The following is a 20,306-nucleotide window of genomic DNA, read 5'->3' as shown; positions in this document are numbered from 1 at the left end:
AGTGCTGCTGTTATGATTTCTTCATATGTAATCCTACATCCCTTCCTCTTCCACCACAATCAGTTTCCTCATTGGCAAAAGATGTTTCTATTATTCCTACTAAAAGTGCATCATCTGAAAGTGGTTAGCACTGCTGCTTCACAGCTCCAGGGATCTGGGTTCAATTCCCGGCTTGGGTCACTGCCTGTGTGGAGTTTGCACATTCTCCTCGTGCCTGCGTGGGTTTCCTCTGGGTGCTCCGGTTTCCTCCCACAGTCCAAAGACGTGTGGGTTAGGTTGATTGGCCATGCTAAAATTGCCCTTTAGTGTCCTGAGATACGTAGGTTAGCGGGTGAATACATAGGGATGTTGGGATGGGGCCAGTTGGGATTGGGTTCAGTGCAGACTCGATGGGCCAAGTGGCGCCTCTCTGAAGTGTAGGGCTTTTATGAAATTCTATTCTATGAAAATCATCAATGTTAAAGTTAATTTGCCATTTATTTTATGGTAATTTGAACAATGTGAATCAATTCTGTGTGAATAGAATAGAACCAGATTTATTAAGTACGGCAGAGATCTAGTCCCATTGCGAAAGGTTTGAATCTCTAATCAAACATTACAGGCTGGAAGGTTCGATTTCTCTTCTATACTTTATTAGCTGGTCTCAACCAGTGTCCCAGCAAAGTAACTACAATCAATCTCTGTACCTCCAGCAGTTGCCGATAGCAGATATATCCTGGAGATTTGATTTATGACAAATGCATGGGAGCCCACATAAAGTTTATTTTGTTAGTGTCACAAGTAGGCTTACATTAACGTTGCAATGAAGTTACTGTGAAATTCCCCCAGTTGCCACACTCTGGCGTCTGTTCGGGTGCACTGAGGGCAAAGTTAGCAGGGCCAGTGCACCTAGTCAGCATGTCTCTCGGACAGTGGGAGGAAACCGGAGCACCCGGAGGAAACCCACGCAGACACAGGGAGAACGTGCAGACACTGCACTGACAGTGACCCGAATCGAGAATCAAACCCGGGTCCCTGGTGCTGTGAGGTAGCAGTGCTAAACACTGTGCCACTGTGCCGCCCCTTAAGGTCTAATCGGATGCTTTTCATAGAATCCCGACAGTGCAGAAGGAGGCCATTCGGCCCATCAAGGCTGCACCAACTACAATCCCACCCAGGCCCGATTTCCCCATAACTCCATGCATTACCCTAGCTAGTCCCCCTGACGCTTAGGGACAATTTAGCACAGCCAATCCACCTAATCTGCACACCTTTGGACTGTGGGAGGAAACCAGACCACCCGGAGGAAACCCATGCAGACACGAGGAGAATGTACAAATTCCACACAGACAGTGACCAGAATTGGGAATCGAACCCGGATCCCTGCTGTTAGCCTACTATGAGTAGGCCTCTGTCTGAAACAGACAACTGCCTGAGCTGCCCTTCAAACTAAAATATAAATAAGTGAAGATGGGCATTGCTACAAATTTCAGGGCCCTACCTCTCAGTTACTGCCTGATATTTGGAACTCATAAGAACATAAGAAATAGGAGCAGGAGTAGGCCATCTAGCCCTTCGAGCCTGCCCTGCCATTCAATAAGATCATGGCTGATCTGTGGTGGCTCAGTTCCACATTCCCGCCCTCTCCCCATAACCCTTAATCCCCTCTCTTATCAAAAACCCATCAACCCACGTCTTAAAAATATTTAGCGAAGTAGCCTCCACCACTTCAACGGGCAGAGAATTCCAGAGATTCACCACCCTTTGAGTGAAGAAGTTCCTCCTCAACTCCGTTCTAAACCGCCCCCCCTTTATCTTGAGGCTGTGCCCCCTAGTCCTACTGTCCTTTCTGAGCGGGAAGAGTCTCTCCATCTCTATCCTATCCATCCCATTCATCATCTTATACGTCTCAATGAGATCTCCCCTCATTCTTCTAAACTCTAACGAGTACAAGCCTAGTTTATTCAGCCTCTCCTCATAGCTCACCCCCCTCAACTCCGGCATCAGCCTAGTAAACCTCCTCTGCACTCCCTCCAAGGCCAAAATATCCTTGCGTAAGTGCGGCACCCAAAACTGCACACAGTACTCCAGCTGCGGCCTCACCAATGCCCTATACAGCCGCAGCAAGACCTCCCTACTTTTATATTCAATCCCCCTCGCTATGAAGGCCAGCATCCCATTTGCCTTCTTGACCACCTGCTGCACCTGCAAGCTGGGTTTTTGCGACTCATGCACAAGGACCCCAAGGTCCCTCTGCCCCGCCGCCTGCTGCAGTTTTTCCCCACGTAAGTAATAATCCTTCCTACCATTATTCCTACCAAAGTGGACCACCTCGCACTTGCCAACATTAAATTCCATTTGCCATTTCTTGGCCCATTCGCCCAGCCTATCTAGATCCTTCTGTAGACTCTCCACACCCTCCGCACAATTTGCTGTTCCACCAATCTTGGTGTCATCAGCAAATTTCGACACCCTACACTCGGTTCCCTCCTCCAGGTCATCTATATAAATGGTAAATAGCTGAGGCCCCAGCACCGACCCCTGGGGCACTCCACTAGTCACCATCCGCCAATCCGAATAGCACCCATTGACCCCCACTCTCTGTCTCCTATTTGACAACCAATCCTCTATCCACGCTAACACCCTACCCCCAACTCCATGTCCCCTGACCTTCTGCAATAACCTCCTGTGAGGTACCTTGTCAAACGCCTTCTGAAAATCAAGAAAGGCCACATCCACCGGCTCTCCTCTATCCACCGCCCTAGACACATCCTCATAGAACTCCAGTAAATTTGTCAGACACGACTTCCCTTTAACGAAACCGTGCTGCGTCTGCTCTATCAAGCAATTCTTCTCAAGATGCCTCGCTATTTCCTCCTTGATGACGGATTCTAACATTTTACCTACAACAGACGTTAAACTAACCGGCCTATAATTCCCTGTCTTTTGCCTGGCACCCTTCTTAAACAACAGCGTAACATTAGCCGCTTTCCAATCTTCCGGCACTTCCCCGGAATCCAGCGACATCTGGAAAATAACCACCAAGGCATCCACTATCACCTCTGCCATTTCTTTCAGAACCCTCGGATGCATTCCATCCGGTCCTGGCGACCTGTCCACAATCAGCCCCTCCAGTCTGTCGAGCACCGCCTCTCTCGTAACAGTAATGTCATTAAGACCCTCCAGTCCTACCACCTTTCCATCTCTAACACCCGGCAAATTATTCACGTCCTCCTCCGTGAAGACAGAAACAAAAAAGTTATTCAGGACTTCAGCCATATCCCCATCCCCTACCACTAAGTCCCCCCTCTCATCCTCTAAGGGACCAACGTTCACCCTAGCCAGCCTCTTCCTTTTTATATATTTATAAAAACTCTTGCTATCCTTTTTTTATATTAAGCGCTAGCCCAGCTTCATAGTTTCTCCTACCCTCCTTTATCAACTTCTTTGTCAATCTTTGTTGACATTTAAACCTCTCCCAATCCTCTTCTCTCCCACTACTCTTAGCTACTCGAAACGCCTCCGCTTTCAATTTAACATTGTTGCAGTTGAGGAGTATGCGTTAGGTTTACTGTTCTGAATGCGAGATTGCCAGTAAAATGTAATTTCTTCAACTTGATGGATTGTTTTGGTCACATTGTACGTGGGACGCACGTCTTTACCGATTTTACTTTGTCTCCACAGGTATTGGGCCAGTCCTTGGACTTATATTTGTCCCAATGATCGGTTCAGCGAGTGACCACTGGACGAGTCGATATGGCCGCCGTCGACCTTTCATTTGGGCGCTCTGCCTTGGAGTCCTCCTGAGTCTCTTTGTCATCCCCCACGCCAGCAAGATGGCCACTTTCTTCAACCTGAAAGACTACCCCGTCGACGTGATCTTTCTCATTATAGGGATCTGCATGTTGGACTTCTGTGGCCAAGTGTGTTTCACGCCCCTCGAGGCCTTGCTGTCTGATCTGTTCCACGATGCTGAAGATTGCAGGCAAGCTTTCTCCATGTATTCCTTCATGATCAGCCTGGGGGGTTGCATTGGCTACCTCTTAACAGCAGTTGACTGGAAAAGGACCTTTCTGTCCAGTTACCTGGGTGGGCAGGAAGATTGCCTCTTCATACTTCTGGCTGCCATATTTATTGTGTGTGTTCTCGCTACCTTCTTTGTATCTGAGGAAAACTGTAGTAACATGGATGGCCTTGCCGACATCTCACCAAAGGAAGTCATTAAGCCTCTGGCAAGGTACTGTTGTTGCTCCTCGAGCATGCTTTGGCGGACAAGGCACTACTTGCTAGTACTGAAGAACTGCTGCACTTTGATTCCCAAGCTCTACCACCTCTATTGTCGCATTCCCAAGGTAATCCGGCAGCTGGTGGTAGCCGAGTTCTACAGCTGGATGGCCCTCATGACGTTCATGATGTTCTACACGGACTTTGTGGGGGAGGGGCTCTATCAAGGCGTCCCGAACGCAGACCCTGGGAGTGAAGCCAGGCTACGCTACGATGAAGGTACGGTGGCTTTGCGGTGGAAGAAAGCAAGGAGGAAATTTTCAGTAACAGTCTATTACAGGAGGGCACGGTGACGCAGTGGGCAGTACGGTGGCACAGTGTTTAGCAGTGCTGCCTCACAGCAGCAGAGACCTGGGTTTGATTCCCATCTTGGGTCACTGTCACTTGGGGCACATTCTCCCCATTTCTGCATGGGTTTCCTCCAGGTACTCCGGTTTCCTCCCACAGTCCAAAAATGCGTGAGTTGGGTGGATTTGCCATGTTAAATTGCCCCTTAGCGTCAGGGGAACTACTTAGGGTAAATGCACGAGGTTATGGGGATAGGACCTGGGTGGGATTGTGGTCGGTGCAGACTCGACGAGCCTCCTCTGCATTGTAGGAATTCTATGATTGTTTAAGTTGAATTGTTGGATCAAACCAGAGGGTGGGGTGCAATGCCTCATCCTGTCAGTTTGGATCTGGTTTGATCAAGCCCAAGGTGGAATGCAATGTCTTGCCTTGCCAGCTTGGACCTACTTGGTTGCTCATGTAGGGACAATGATTGGACTTAATTTGATTTGGCTTTTTTGATTAGAAAAAAGCTACCAATAAAAAAATCTGAAAAGTGCAAGCCTGACTGAATATACCTATTTGGACCATCAGTGGCATTGGCCCTAGATTGGAAAATGCGGATATCTACAATATTACAATTTTGGTATATTGCCATAAATTCATCTTTTTCCAATCAGTGCAGCCACTGTTGCTATGCTGGAAAATGGAGCCTAGTAGCAACAAGCAACAATGGGGGTTCATAACTAATTACAAAAACAGAAAATGCTGGAAAATCTCAGCATCAGTGGGAAGAGAATAGAGCCAATGTTTCGAGTCTAGATGACTCTTCATCAGAGTGATGAATCATATAATCATCCAATCCCCACCGTGCGGATGGAGGCCATTTGGCCCATCATGTCTGCACCGACCACAATCCTACCCAGGCCCTATTCCCATAACCCTACATATTTACCCTACTAATACCCTGACTCTAGGGTCATAAGAAGTTAAGAGATAGGAGCAGGAACAGGCCGTCCAACCCTTCGAGCCTGCCCCGCCACCCAACAAGATCATGGCTGATCTGTCGTGGCTCAGTTCCACATTCCCGCCCTCTCCCCATAACCCTTAATCCCCTCGCTTATCAAAAACCCATCAACCCGCGTCTTAAAAATATTTAGCGAGGCAGCCTCCACCACCTCAACAGGCAGAGAATTCCAGAGATTCACCACCCTTTGAGTGAAGAAGTTCCTCCTCAACTCCGTTCTAAACTGCCCCCCCTTTATCTTGAGGCTGTGCCCCCTAGTCCTACTGTCCTTTCTGAGCGGGAAGAGTCTCTCCACCTCTATCCTATCCATCCCATTCATCATCTTATACGTCTCAATGAGATCTCCCCTCGTTCTTCTAAACTCTAACGAGTACAAGCCTAGTTTATTCAGCCTCTCATAGCTCAACCCCCTCAACTCCGGTATCAGCCTAGTAAACCTCCTCTGCACTCCCTCCAAGGCCAAAATATCCTTGCGTAAGTATGGCGACCAAAACTGCACACAGTACTCCAGCTGTGGCCTCACCGATGCCCTATACAGCCGCAGCAAGACCTCCCTACTTTTATATTCAATTTAGCATGGTCAACTTAGCATGGCCAATCAACCTAACCGATTTTACTTTGTCTCCACATGTATTGGGCCAGATAAATGGTTATCTAGACTCAAAATGGTTCTATCCTCTCTCGACTGATGCTGTCAGACCTGAGATTTTCCAGCATGTTCTGTTTTTGTTTCAGATTCCAGCATCCGCACATTTTACTTTTATCTTAACAAGTTAACCTGTTTTGGCAGCATTGCTCAAGAACAAAATGTTAGCCAAGTTACGAGAAGAGTTCCCTGCTCTTTTTTTAATAATGCCGTGGCATCTTTATGCCAACTAAAGCAGGCCTTGGTCTAACATCTCAGGTTTTGACTTACAAGGTGGGAAGCTCAGTTCGGGAAACTTCCCAGCTTGGCGGAGCTTTCTCCATAAAAGTGGTCCTTGCGTGAAGACTGGTGAGATGGGGATGGGTTCACTGTTCCCAGAAGCCAATTGGATGCAAAGATGGAGGTGGGCAAGTGCCAAGGCAGGCAGGTTAGAAGGCCCAACTCTGTTCTCTAGGACTTTTGTTCTAGTCACATTAAAAGCTTGGGCTCTCCAACTCTCACACCTCATACCCACCTCTTCCCCACCCATTCCCCATGTTGCCACATCCCACTTCCTTGCTCCCATGTAACCTCCTTTCTACTCCAAGCCTCCATGTGATCTCCCTACACACTATGTACAGAACAAAGAGCCAAAGATAACTACTCATTCATTCAGATATCTGTTTGTAATAAAAACTGTTTCCACTTATCACCTTAAATCAGACACCACACTTCATTGTCTCAATAACAGAAGCTTCACCCCATTTCAGAGCATTTAATTTAGTCCAAATAAATATGCAGACATTGAAAAATTAGATCAAAGAAAAAATAACTTGCTATAATCTCATAAAGGCATCAACCAATCAAAGCTAACACTCCACTTCAGCCTGCACAAACAGACTCCTGCTGACCTAATCCTTTGGAGTCTTGGAGCTCAGCCAAAACATTCATAATGAGGCCATCTGGCCTGAACAGAAATGGGTGGATAGACATCTGTTTCTCCAGATGGCCTTATATTGAATGTGTGGCTGAGCTCCAAGACTCATTACTGTTCTAGCTCAGCAAGGGTCTGTTTACACAAACATGAAATGGTATGTTTACTTTGAATGACTGATATTTTGAGGTTCTAATGAGTTATGCTTTCTTCGATTTGTTTTTCAATGTCTGTATGCTTATTTGGCCAGAATTAAGAGGGTGTGCAGTGGGGTAAAGCTTCTGTTACTGAAATTGAATGACAGTCTTTGACAAGGTTGTAAATGAAAGCATGTTTTTTCAAAGCAGACTTCTGAATGAGTGATTTTTTTTCATCAGCACTTTGAGACTTGCCATTATTAAATTGCTCATTGGTTCTATACATAATGTATACTGGGTGGGTGGAAGCGCCACGGTGGGGACGAGGGTTGGGGGGGGTGGTGGTGGTGTGTGGGGTGGAACATCATAAGATCATAAGAACGTAAGAACATAAGAAATAGGAGCAGCAGTAGGCCATCTAGCCCTTCGAGCCTGCCCCGCCATTCAATAAGATCATGGCTGATCTGTCATGGCTCAGTTCCACATTCCCACCCTCTCCCCATAACCCTTAATCCCCTCGCTTATCAAAAACCCATCAACCTGCGTCTTAAAAATATTTAGCGAGGCAGCCTCCACCACCTCAACGGGCAGAGAATTCCAGAGATTCACCACCCTTTGAGTGAAGAAGTTCCTCCTCAACTCCGTTCTAAACCGTCCCCCCTTTATCTTGAGGCTGTGCCCCCTAGTCCTACTGTCCTTTCTGAGCGGGAAGAGTCTCTCCACCTCTATCCTATCCATCCCATTCATCATCTTATACGTCTCAATGAGATCTCCCCTCATTCTTCTAAACTCTAACGAGTGCAAGCCTAGTTTATTCAGCCTCTCCTCATAGCTCAACCCCCTCAACTCCGGCATCAGCCTAGTAAACCTCCTCTGCACTCCCTCCAAGGCCAAAATATCCTTGCGTAAGTGCAGCGACCAAAACTGCACACAGTACTCCAGCTGCGGCCTCACCAGTGCCCTATACAGCTGCACACCTGATAAACGTACTTTAAACATCTCAGAAGGTCTTGGACCACAGGAAACTTGCTGTCTCCACACAAATGGCTTTTTGATTTGATTTATTATTGTCACGTATATTAGTATACAGTGAAAAGTATTGTATCGTGTGCACTCTACAGACAAAGCAGAGAAGTGTGAGGTAATTCACTTTGGTAGGAATAACAGATGTGTCGAGTATAGGGCTAACGGGAGGACTTTGAATAGTGTGGATGAGCAGAGGGATCTAGGTGTATGTGTACATAGATCCCTGAAAGTTGGGAGTCAAGTAGATAAGGTTGTTAAGAAGGCATACAGTGTCTTGGCGTTTATTGGTAGGGGGATTGAATTTAGGAGTCGCAGTGTCATGTTGCAACTGTACACAACTCTGGTGCGGCCGCACTTGGAGTACTGTGTGCAGTTCTGGTCCCCACATTACAGGAAGGATGTGGAGGCTTTGGAGAGGGTGCAGAGGAGGTTTACCAGGATGTTGCCTGGTATGGAGGGGAGGTCCTATGAGGAGAGGCTGAGGGATTTGGGGTTGTTTTCGCTGGAAAGAAGGCGGCTAAGAGGGGATCTTATTGAAACATATAAGATGATTAGAGGTTTAGATAGGGTGGATAGTAATAGCCTTTTTCCTCTGATGGAGAAATCTAGCACGAGGGGGCATGGCTTTAAATTAAGGGGTGGTAGTTATAGGACGGATGTCAGGGGTAGGTTCTTTACCCAGAGGGTGGTGAGGGATTGGAATGCCCTGCCTGCTGCAGTTGTAAATGCGCCTAGTTTGGGGGCGTTTAAGAGATCCGTGGATAGGTTTATGGACGAAAAGGGATTGGTTTAGGTTAGTGGGTCATTGTTTTTTAACTGGTCGGCGCAACATCGTGGGCCGAAGGGCCTGTTCTGCGCTGTAATGTTATATGTTCTATGTTCTATGTTGTTCTATGTTAAAGCATACCATTCATAGAGAAGGAAAGGAGAGAGTGTAGAATGTAGTGTTATAGTCACTGCTAGGGTGTAGAGAAAGATCAACTTAATGCAAGGTAGATCCGACTGAAAGTCTGATGGCAGCAGGGAAGAAGCTGTTCTTGAGTCAGTTGATATATGACCTCAGAGTTTTGTATCTTCTTCCCGACAGAAGAAGGTGGAAGAGAGAATGTCCGGGGTGCGTGGGGACCTTAATTATGCTGACTGCTTTGCCAAGGCAGCGGGAAGTGTAGACAGAGTCAATGGATGGGAGGCGGGTTTGCGTGGTGTATTGGGCTACATTCACGACCTTTTGTAGTTTCTTGCGGTCTTGGAAGGAGCTGGAGCTATATCAAGCTCTGATACAACCAGAAAGAATGCTTTCTAAGGCGCATGTGTAAAAGTTGATGAAAGTCGTAGCTGACATGCCAAAGTTCCTTGGTCTTCTGAAAAAATAGAGGCATCAGTGGGCTTTCTTAACTATAGTGTCAGCATATGGGGACCAGGACAGGCTGATGAGGGGATGGGATTTTGAGGTGCCTACCCTGCATTGGAAACTGGTCATGAACGCAGAGTGCCCACTACCCACACCCTCATCCTGCGCCAGCTGAAGTTGCCAGCAGGCAACACAAGCCCAGAAACCACCCATCAGAGTTAATTCCTCACTATTATGTAACACAGAGGTCAACTCATTTCTTTTATAAGGTTTAATGCCACTGTTATTAGAGTAGAATAAGAAATACATGTTACATATATTAATTCTATATATATGAGAGAGACTGGTTAGCACAGTGGTTAGCACTGCTGCCAGGGACCCAGGTTCAATTCCCAGCTTGGGTCGTGTCTGTGTGGAGTTTGCATGTTCTCCCTGTGTCTCTGTGGGTTTCCTCCAGGCACCCTGGTTTCCTCCCACAGCCCAAAGACATGCTGGTTAAGTGCATTGGCCATGCTAAATTCTCCCTCAATTTTCCTGAACAGATGCCAGCGTGTGGCAACCAGGGGATTTTCTCAGTAACTACATTGCAGTGTTAGTGTAAGCCTACTTGTAACACTAATAAATGAACTAATTGTAATCTTTTAAATATCATCTGTGGATTGCACTCATTCATTTAACTCCTAAGCAATATTAAAAGGTGTACATTGGAGTAAAGCTTCTATTAGTTATTTTCAGTGACTGGCAGTGCTTGCAGTGTCTTTAGGAGGGGCAGGAAGAGAATGGTGGTGGCGTACTAGTATTGTGGCTAGACTAGTGATCCAGAGATCCAGGATAAAGCTCTGGGGACCTAGGTTCAAATCCCACCCCAGCAGATGGTGAAATTTGAATTTTGAAAAAACCTGGAATTAAAATCTTAATACTGACTATAAACCCATCTGGTTCACTGATGTTGCTTAGGGAAGGAAATCTGCCGCCCTTTACCTGGTCTGGCTTACGTGTGACTGTAGAACCACAGCAAGGTGGTTGACTGTCAACCACCCTCTGAAATGGTCTAGCAAGCCACTCAGTTCACGGGAAACAAGGGATGGGCAATAAGTGCTAGCCCAGCTCGTGATGCCCACATCCTCTGAATGAATTAAGAAAATAACCCTCGCCATTGTATTCCCATTTATAGAAAGTTCCTCGCTGTACTGATGAACAGCGATTTGTGCCTTTTACGAGGGTGAAGTTTGACATGTGATGCCTCTTGCAGCTGAAACGATGCTGGTGACATAATAACAAAGGAGCGTGTTTGGGATGTTGCAATCCCAGGCTCAGTGCAATGAGTTATTCAACTCAAGAGCCAGGATTTTCCAGACTTGTTACCACAAGGAGTGTTTGAAGCGATTATTATAGAAATATTAAAGGGGCAGCTTGATCAACAGGTGAGGGGGGGGCAGTAATTAAGGGGTGGCAAAGTGGTTAGCTCTGCTGCCTCACAGTGCTAGGGACCCGGGCTCAATTCCGGCCTCGTGAGAAATAGCGTGAGAAATCCAAGATTTTTCATTACTTGTAATCTCTAAACGAAAATAAATATTCAGAAGAGTTGGCGACACGTCCCAGCTTGTGTCAAAATAATCTTCATGATTCTTGGTTTGTCCGCACAGCCGTTCTTTTCCAAAAGCATTACACCACAAACCGCAGGCCTGAGTCCAATCAGAAGCAGATTTTGAATCAAATGGGCCGCAGGTTATCAGAGTCTTTATCTCTTCCCCTTCTCCTATAGGTGGGCTGATGTGTAGGTGCCGGGAAGAAATACTAACTGCCTGAGTTATTGTTCTGTGCAATGGGGCACGTATTTAACACTGAGGAGCAGATGTTTATTTATTCCAGAAAATCAGGTCGAGCCCAAGACTCCAAACCTGGCATCTGGACCTTAGTTGCATTTACACTAAAGACAGCTGAGATCTAAATACAATAACATTTGTTATTATTTAGCCACTTTGAGTGTTGGTAAAATGAGGTAATTGGTTATCTTCATACTGTATGAGTTGTGTAATCATTGGGAGGGTGTTTGCACATTCAGTTTGCATTTTATTGTGTTGAGCAAGGCGCTAACCCAGATATATTCGAATACTTTATCGGAGAGTTTTTTTTAAAGAGTTGAAGATGGAGTAAGTGAAGTTCCAGCTGTGTGCTTCCCTCCTGTGGAGCCATGGGGTATGCGCTAGGCACATTGCTGATTTCTTACCCAAATCCTCTTGTTTGTTGACTGCCCCAGGAGAAACAATCTGAAAGATTTTGCCTTTCTATACTGCCTTCCTCCACCGCACCATGTCCCAAAGAGCATCATAGCCAGAGGAACTCTTTTGAAGTGCAGGCATTGTTATAATGAAGGAAAACGCTAAAATTTAAATTTATTTATTAGTGTCACAAGTGGGCTCATACTAACATCACAAAAGTTTTTGAAGTTTCATCTATTATAGTGTAGGCTTGCATTAACACTGCAATGCAGTCGCTGTGAAAATCTCCTAGTTGCCACACTGTGGCGAGAATTTAGCACGGCCAATGCAGCTAACCAGCACGTCTTTCAGGCTGTGGGAAGAAACTGGAGCATCTTTTGGAAGCCCACGCAGACACAGGTAGAACGTGCAGGCTCTGCACAGTTACCCAAGCTGGGAATTGAACCCAGGTCCCTGGCACTGAGAGGCAGCAGGCTTAACCATGTGCCACCCCATGCGCCTTCACTACCTCAGGATTTCTTTCTATGTTTTATTATTTGACATTACGCAAAACTTGGGTAAGAGTCTCACTGCATTTGCCATTATAGATTATACTATAATGTACATTTATAAATCAAGTCTGATATCTTCTGCTGAGCTCAGCCCGAAGGCTTTTACACGGCTCCCAGTTCCTTGGTGTACTATAGGAGAGACTTACGTAATGGCCTTTCCCCACTGAACATTTTCAGCAATGTCTCAAAGGATGTCCCAAAGCATTAGATGGCCAAAAATAGAATTCTGTTGGTGAGATTTCTAATTTTTCCACCCGGTCTGTTTTTGCATCCATTGATAGAGACGTTGCGGTTATTTTACAAGTTCGAGTGTGAATGATAATGTAAGCTGGTGAACAGGTGGAATAGCGGAAGTGAAATCTTTGTGTCACTCAAATCAGTGGGACTGGTGCAAGGTTTGCTGATCAGTCAGGAGCAGATGGCCAAGCACGCGGCAGAGGTACAAAGTCATTGTCCTTTGTCACTATTGGAGAGAATGAGACAAATACAGGATCAAAGTGGCTTCCAAAACAAGGGGCCTGAAGGTTCACTGTGATCCCATGTTGTTAGAATGTAACCGGTGACAACTTTGTAATGTGATGTAATGTGACCGATGGTAACAAGCTGTAAGGCTCAGCTGACCCCGAAAACCATGGAACCAATTGCAGGACAATGTAATAGTCAGCTGACCCACTACAAACAAGAAACAGTTTGGAATTGTGGGAAGCTTGGAGTGGCCCAGGGCTTAGCCCCAAATTTGGACTAATGAAGTTTCTTTATTAAACTCTTTCTTTGATTTATAAGTTGGAGTAAGTTTTGTTATATTTTCATTGTCTGCATTTGAGGAGTTTCTCCTGAAGAAATAATGTTGCCTGCAATGCCACAGGAAAGACCAAAGCCTGGAATCTTACCGCAGGTGGGATTTTCCTATTCCGCCACAATGGGCGGAGATATGGCTGGCCGCCAAATTCCCCGACTTCACTGCAGTGCCCCAATACTCTGTAAATCAATCTGAACTCCTCAGGAGCAAGAACGCAGGGAATAGAATCCACCTTCCCATTGGGAAATGTGGAAATCAGCAGTTATAAACAGTGAAGAATACATCAGAATACCTTTTGGATTATCTTGCTTGGCAGTAATCTTGAGAAATTATACTCTGTCACAATTTAATTGGCAATGGGTGACATCAAAATAACCAGTTGGAATCAGGAGACTAAAACCATACTGTATCATCACCTTGGGCTGCAGGCAAGTAGGATTTTCCAGCCCTATCCACCTGCAGGGTGTTTCGGTTCCACTGAAGTCAACCCATGCTATGGCTCCCCAGCTCGGGAAGGGGCGAGCATGCAAATCGCTGTTGACTTCGACGGGAATGTAAGATCCTGCAAATGGCCAAGGGTGGGCTGGAAAATTCCGGCCAGTATTCTTGTAAAGATGCAGGTATATCTTAAACCGTGTCCTTTTGTCTCCTTGTCTCTTGCAGGTGTTCGAATGGGCAGTATGGGTCTTTTTCTGCAGTGTGCGTTCTCAATCTTTTGCTCAACAATAATGGACAAACTGGTGAAGGGATTTGGAACCAAAGCAGTATACCTCGCCAGCATAGCATTTTTTACATTTTCTGCCATCATCATGTGCCTTTCAAAGAGTGTGGTCCTGGTGACAACGATGTCTGCACTAACGGGGTTTACGTATTCAACTCTACAGATCCTACCCTACACGTTGAACTCCCTTTATCACAAGGAAAAACAGGTTGGTGAGCAACATTCAGTAACAACGTAAGAACTAAGAACAGGGGTAGGCCACTTGGCCCCTCGAGCCTGCTGCGCCATTCAATAAGATCATGGCTAATCTTTTTGTGCACTCAGCTCCATTTACACGCCTGCTCACTATAACCCTTAATTCCTTTACTGTTCAAAAATCCATCTGTCTTTGCCATAGAAGCATTCAGTGGGGGAGCCTCAACTGCTTCACTGGGCAGGGAATGCCACAGATTCACAACCCTTTGTGTGAAGAAGTTCCTTCTCAACTCAGTCCTAAATCTGCTCCCTCTTATTTTGAGGCCCTGCCCCCTAGTTCTGGTTTCATCCGCCAGTGGAAACAACCTCCCTGCTTCTATCTTATCTATTCTCTTCATAATTTCTACAAGAGCCCCCTCATTCTTCTAAATTCCAATGAGTAGAGTCCCAGTGTACTCAGTCAAGTCTACTCAGACAAGTTCTGTCAAACCAGCACTTTAGATTTATATAAAAGCAAATTACTGCAGATGCTGGAATGCACATAGCATGGTGGCACAACAGTTAGCGCTGCTGCCTCACAACACTAGAGGCACGGGTTCGATTCCAGCCTTGGGTGACTGTTTGTGTGGAGTTTGCACGTTCTCCCCATGTCTGCGTGGGTTTCCTCCGGGTGCTCTGGTTTTCTCCCACAGTCCAAAGATGTGCAGGTTAGGTGGATTGACCATGCTAAATTGCCCCTTAGTGTCCTAAGATGTGAAGGTCAGGAGGATTAGCCATGGTAAATGTCTGGGGTTACAGGGACAGGGTAGAGTGGGGCAGTGTGGACCTGGGTAAGATGCTTGTTCAGAGAGTCGGTGCAGGTTCGATGCACTGAATGGCCTCCTTCTGCACTGCAGGGATATGATTCTGTGAAACAAAAACAGAAAAAGCTGGAAAATCTCAGCAGGAATGCCAGCACCTGTGGAGAGAAATAGAGCCAACTTTTCAGGCCTGGGTGACACTTTGTCAGAGTGTCTTTCCTGAAATTTAAATCACTGTACAGACCTTATACCCTTCAGCTAAATGCTTTTGCTGTTAGAAGATAAATCTTCCAGTTAATAATGTATTCCTCCAGTCAATAAGAACCAGACTTCTGAATGACCTACCTCATATTAAGCTAACCTTTCTCTACTATAACTCTAACACTACATTCTGCACTCTCTTGTTTCCTTCTCTATGAACGGTATGTTTTGTCTGTAAAGCACTCAAGAAACAATACTTTTTACTGAATGTTAATACATGTGACAATAATAAATCAAATTGAATCAGCAGAATTCCCAGGCCCAGGTTTAATGCTATCCAGACCAGAATCCAATCTTACTTTTTAGATTTTAGGCCATTTATGCCACTTGGTTAGGTTATTAAATTTTAACCTCAGGAATTTTATCCTAACGTGGAACTGAAAAAGCTGGAAATGATTGTCAGGACAGTTAACACTTAAAGAAGGACATGCATTGCTGCCTCACAGTGCCAGAGATCTGGGTTCGATTCCTGGCTTGAGTCACTGTTTGTGCGGAGTTTGTACATTCCATATCTGCATGGGTTTCCTCCGGGTGCTCCGGTTTCCTCCCACAGTCCAAAAGATGTGCTGGTTTAGGTGCATTGGCCGTGCTAAATTCTCCCTCAGTGAATCCAAACAGGCGCCGGGGTGTGATGGATAGGACATTTTCACTGTAACTACATTGCAGTGTCAACGTAAGCCTGTTTGTGACATTAATATGTAAACTTTAAAACTTTTATTTCTGCGTTGCAGAAATAAATCTATTTCTTCACGGACATTTGTTGATTGATGTTATTCATGCTTTTGTCTCTTTTTTTTGCCTCTCCCCTCCTTTTTAGGTATATTTTTGCAAGCACAAGTTTACTGAACTCGAAGATAGCAATTGCCAGCTGGAAAAAAAGGCGTCTTCGCAAAATGGAATCTTGAATCACAAGTCATATAATCAAAATGGAAATTTAATTACAACTGCTCCTCTGCTGTCTTCCAAAGGCTTGCTGCCGGAGAGAAGCAGCATCTCGCAAGGCCGTGGCTCTCAGTGTGAGGTTGTCATGGCTGCCGGGTCTACGGACAGTGAACCGTCTGCTATGGGGAGGGGGATTTGCCTTGACCTAGCTATTCTGGACAGTGCCTTCCTTCTTTCTCAGGTCATTCCCTCACTACTCATGGGAACAATTGTTCAGTTTACACAGACAGTAACTGCTTATATGATCTCCGCGGCCTTTTTTGGGACGGTGGCTATTTATTTTGCAACCAAAATAGTTTTTGATAAAAATGATTTAGAAAAGTATTTAGTGTGATGTAATGAAGGGACGATGCTCTTTCTACTTTGGGGTAGTGTAACAGTTGGAGGTGAGTGATATTGAGTTCTATCACAATGTTATAAGCACAACGAGCAGAGTTCAAGGAACCTTTTCAAAGACCTGGGGAACTAATTGGATCATTGATTTTCCTTTTTGCTTTAACTCTTGAGATCTGATTACGAATCTACTCCAGTGATTGGAGACTGTACAACTTTCATTTAGTGCTGATGTTCAAACATCTGCTCCTTATCAAGCCCTCTCACTATTCCAGTTTCTGACTGGATCCGTTGATACACTCTAAACTATTTTGCATACTCCTAAATTTGTGTTTTAAAGCCTTATAAATGTTAATCCGCATGGTTTACAGAAGGACTGTTTCACAGCGCGTCTTAAAAAAAAAAGGTTCCTTACCCAGCCCCTACGTAAAATCTGAATCTATCATCATTCCTTCTTTTTAAAAAAAAACCAAAGCTCAAATCTCTGAAGGAATAATTCCACTACCGTCTCAACAAAGCAGCTGAAAAGAGAAGTTATTGAATTCCCCAAAAACAAAACCCACGTATCGTTAAATCGCCAGCCCCTGCTCCAGATCCAAGCTGCCTGAGTCACAAAGACGAGGGAGGCTTCTCGGTCTATCTGGCCCACCCTCCTACGGAGCTATACCCCTGCCCCCTCCCCCATGCCAGTAAGTAGCCTGCCCAAGTGCAATAATGGTGCCAGCTGGCATCTTCGGAGACCTGCACTGGGTGCGGGTCGGAGCGAATGTAGTAGTTAAACGTTCAGCTAAAACATCTGGCAGTGGGCTGATTGGGATAATAATGCTACTTTATATGGGCTGGTAGCTTTAAGCCCTTTTAAGCTTTTGGGTGAACCTCCTTTGTTTAAAATTTTTAAACGGTATGAAATGATGCGACGTATTGTCGCAACGATGGCCTCGTTGTCCAACGACTCTGGGACGTGCCATCCGACCCCTGCTCACAAAGCCAAGGGAAAATAGGCAGGCTCCCCCTGTCAGGCACCTCACTAAACTTGGGCCTGAGCAACACAAGAAAAGGAGGTGCAGACATGAGAACTCGGGTCACAGTGGCGAGTGAGTTAGGACAAGCAAAGAGGCCGGAGAAACTATCATTTCATTTTTCCTTTGCTTCCTCCCTCATGCCAAGGATTAAATGCAGTGTGGTGCGGTTATGAGCAGTGGCACCTTTTGTGGCCTTGGTTTCCTTCCTGACTCTGGGATGATAGTCAGTCAGCACCCAATTTTTATTTCACTAGTGTGACTGACCAAGGGCGCGATTCTCCAGTCCCGTCTGGGGCGGGTCCCATTCCGAGCGAGAACGGAAAATTTGGCATTCCAGCCAAAACTCCATTCGCTGTCAGCGGCAGCGGAAAATCCCAGCTGCCGAGGAGGGCGGAAGGTTCCGGCGCAGAAGCCTGCCACGTCAACGGAGCGCCCTGAATGTGTCCCAAGTCAGCTGTTGTCTGCCTTTAGAGCTATTGTCCTCATGCTAAGGGACCTCCTACCATCCAGAGATGTGATGACCCCTGGGCACACCAGGTGAATCTGATGATGCTTTCACTTAGCCAAGCTGGTCACCTGAGCCAGGTATGTCCACTGGTGTGCATACCAGCTGCGTACGGGCATATGTGAGAGCTGAGGAACTTGAGACACGCCTACGAGTGAGCCTTACCCGTGTCCAGAACTGAAGTGTGAGGCTGGCAAGGACTCGGGTTCTGAGCCTGGCAGGAATCCCCCATTCGAAGAGAAAAAAATATACTTCTGTGATTGCAAACACAACATAGAAAATAGAAGCAGGAGTAGGCCATTCGGACCTGCTCCGCCATTCACTTAGATCATGGCTGATCATCAAATTCAATATTCTGATCCCACCTTCCCTCCGCATCCCTTGATCCCTCAACCCCTGCGTGACTTTATCCCTTCCACAATTGAAGGTTTTCTTAGTGGACCCCAGCCGTACTCTCTGATTGGAAAGAAAAACATCTGAAAAAGTAAAATCAGATGGAAGGCCAGTATTGATCATGGTACAAGGGTATTATTGATGTGCCAAACACCTAAATGTTTAACCATTAACCTTGTAGTCACAACGCTACGCCCCATTCTTCTGACTTCATTTGTAAATAACTCCAAAACCTCGGCAGGGATTTGCCACCAGTCACACGTGCCTTGTCTGACCCTTCCTTCAGCTATTAAAGCGACAGCCACGGGTAGCCGCATTGTTACACTCCAGTACATAGTTGGATTGTGACACGTAAGATTTGAAAAACATTGGTGCACTGCTCCGTAAAGAGGGTCACGCACTTTTGGAAAGCTTTGGAAGTTTAGTGTTGGCGACAGCAATCCATTCTTTTTTTTTTGTCAATTCTAGATCGTTCACTGGGGACCTTGTTTTGGACAAGTGTCACCCTCCTGCGCTGATTGATGCCCTGAAAGGTTTCACAGCACAATATACATTTCTGATGGAGATGTTCTTAAATCACCAATGTGTGTACATCTGGCCCTTTTTTAAAAAAATTGTCCATTTTAAATATAAATTCATTCCCTTCTTAGCCTCTGAGTACTCCAGGGGATTCTCACCTACTGTGGTTTCTGGTTGAGGGGCCAGGGATATCTTTGGCTAGATAACATGGTGCACTGCAGTTTAACTTTGGAACCATGGTATGCCCTTAGTCAAAATTTGGTAGTTCAATATTAGCAGCTGCTGGACTTCTTAAACATGACTTCTCAGTCCCATGGTGTAATGTTCCACCTTACTGCTTTGACATCTTTTGATGGGCCTTCTTATCAGTCACCACATGGGCCAAATGGCCCCCTTCTGCACTGTAGAATCCATGTCACCAAGACCCCAATCTCTCCCTTCTTTGCCGAGCCAGTAAAACAGTGGGTAAGCTGCTCCGCTGAGCTGATAGGCCATTCTTGTGGTCTCCGCTGGTTCACACGACTCTGTGATCTCCTAGTAAGTGGACCTTCTATCCTGGTGGCTGGGAGAATGGTTCAGATGCCCAAGTGACTTCCGAGAAGTGAAAAAATGAATTTCATTTTCTTTTTCTCCAGGCGAGAGTGCTAAAGAACTCGCTTTGTACCTCCAGGGGCATCAATGCTGGGAAGCGACACCACATTGCTGTCACCTGCCTCCAACCTCTGGCTTTAGGCAAAGCAACCCCAAGGGAAGGACACTGTTCACTCAGTGGCTTGGCCAATTGTTGTCCTGCTGCAAGTAAGAAGGTTGATATTGCAAAAGTGTCTGTATTTCAGAATGTTATTAATCCACAAATAGTGTACACATCTGTGTTAGTATTTAAGTATCTGTATCACTCACCTCTAGCTGTCTTTAGATCTCAAAATTGATTGCTAAATTATAGATATGTATAATTCATCTGGGGAAAAAGGTATATTATTTTTGGTAGAATTAATAATTTTGCCTTTAAAAAAAAATCTATTTTTGTTAAAATTGCTGACCTTGCGAACTGTTTTAAAAAGTCTATGAATACTGTATTTATACTGTAGAGATATTTTGTACAGTGACGATTTATATCCCATATATAAAGGAACAGGAGTCCACAGGATTATGGAAGCTGCTGTATTTTTCTCCGTTGAGGCCCAGGCGACGATCCAACTTTGCTTTTGGGAACCGTGTCTTCACCTCAGATTGCAACTGAACAAAGGCCTTTTAGATGTTTACAGGACAGAAGGAGGTCACTCGGCTCATTTGTGTCTGTGCCGGATCTTTGCTGGACCAATTCAAACCTAATCTCACTGTCCTGCCCATAGACTGGTATCTTCAGCCGCATTAGACATTTAATTGACTTCTCCTTTAAAAAGTGCAATGGTC

General features: G+C 45.6%; 1 protein-coding gene across 3 annotated transcripts in view; it reads left to right on the top strand.

Moving 5' to 3' along the window:
* LOC145356894 (solute carrier family 45 member 3) overlaps positions 1–17,375 on the top strand; it is a 162,464-nt gene extending 145,089 nt beyond the window's left edge. For all 3 annotated transcript variants that reach the window (XM_080209875.1, XM_080209874.1, XM_080209876.1), the window contains exons 3-5: positions 3,664–4,482; positions 13,866–14,131; positions 15,997–17,375. In XM_080209875.1, the coding sequence (XP_080066001.1) occupies positions 3,664–4,482; positions 13,866–14,131; positions 15,997–16,455 (1,544 nt within the window). In that variant the 3' untranslated portion in view covers positions 16,456–17,375. The remainder of the gene's footprint in view (positions 1–3,663; positions 4,483–13,865; positions 14,132–15,996) is intronic.
* The last annotated feature ends 2,931 nt before the right edge of the window (positions 17,376–20,306 follow it).

The sequence above is a fragment of the Carcharhinus amblyrhynchos genome, chromosome 22, assembly GCF_965287045.1.
Source record: "Carcharhinus amblyrhynchos chromosome 22, sCarAmb.v2.hapA, whole genome shotgun sequence".
Classification (NCBI taxonomy): Eukaryota; Metazoa; Chordata; class Chondrichthyes; order Carcharhiniformes; family Carcharhinidae; genus Carcharhinus; species Carcharhinus amblyrhynchos.
The sequence above is the reverse complement of the archived record's forward strand: the minus strand, read 5'-3'. Positions and strand labels throughout refer to the sequence as shown.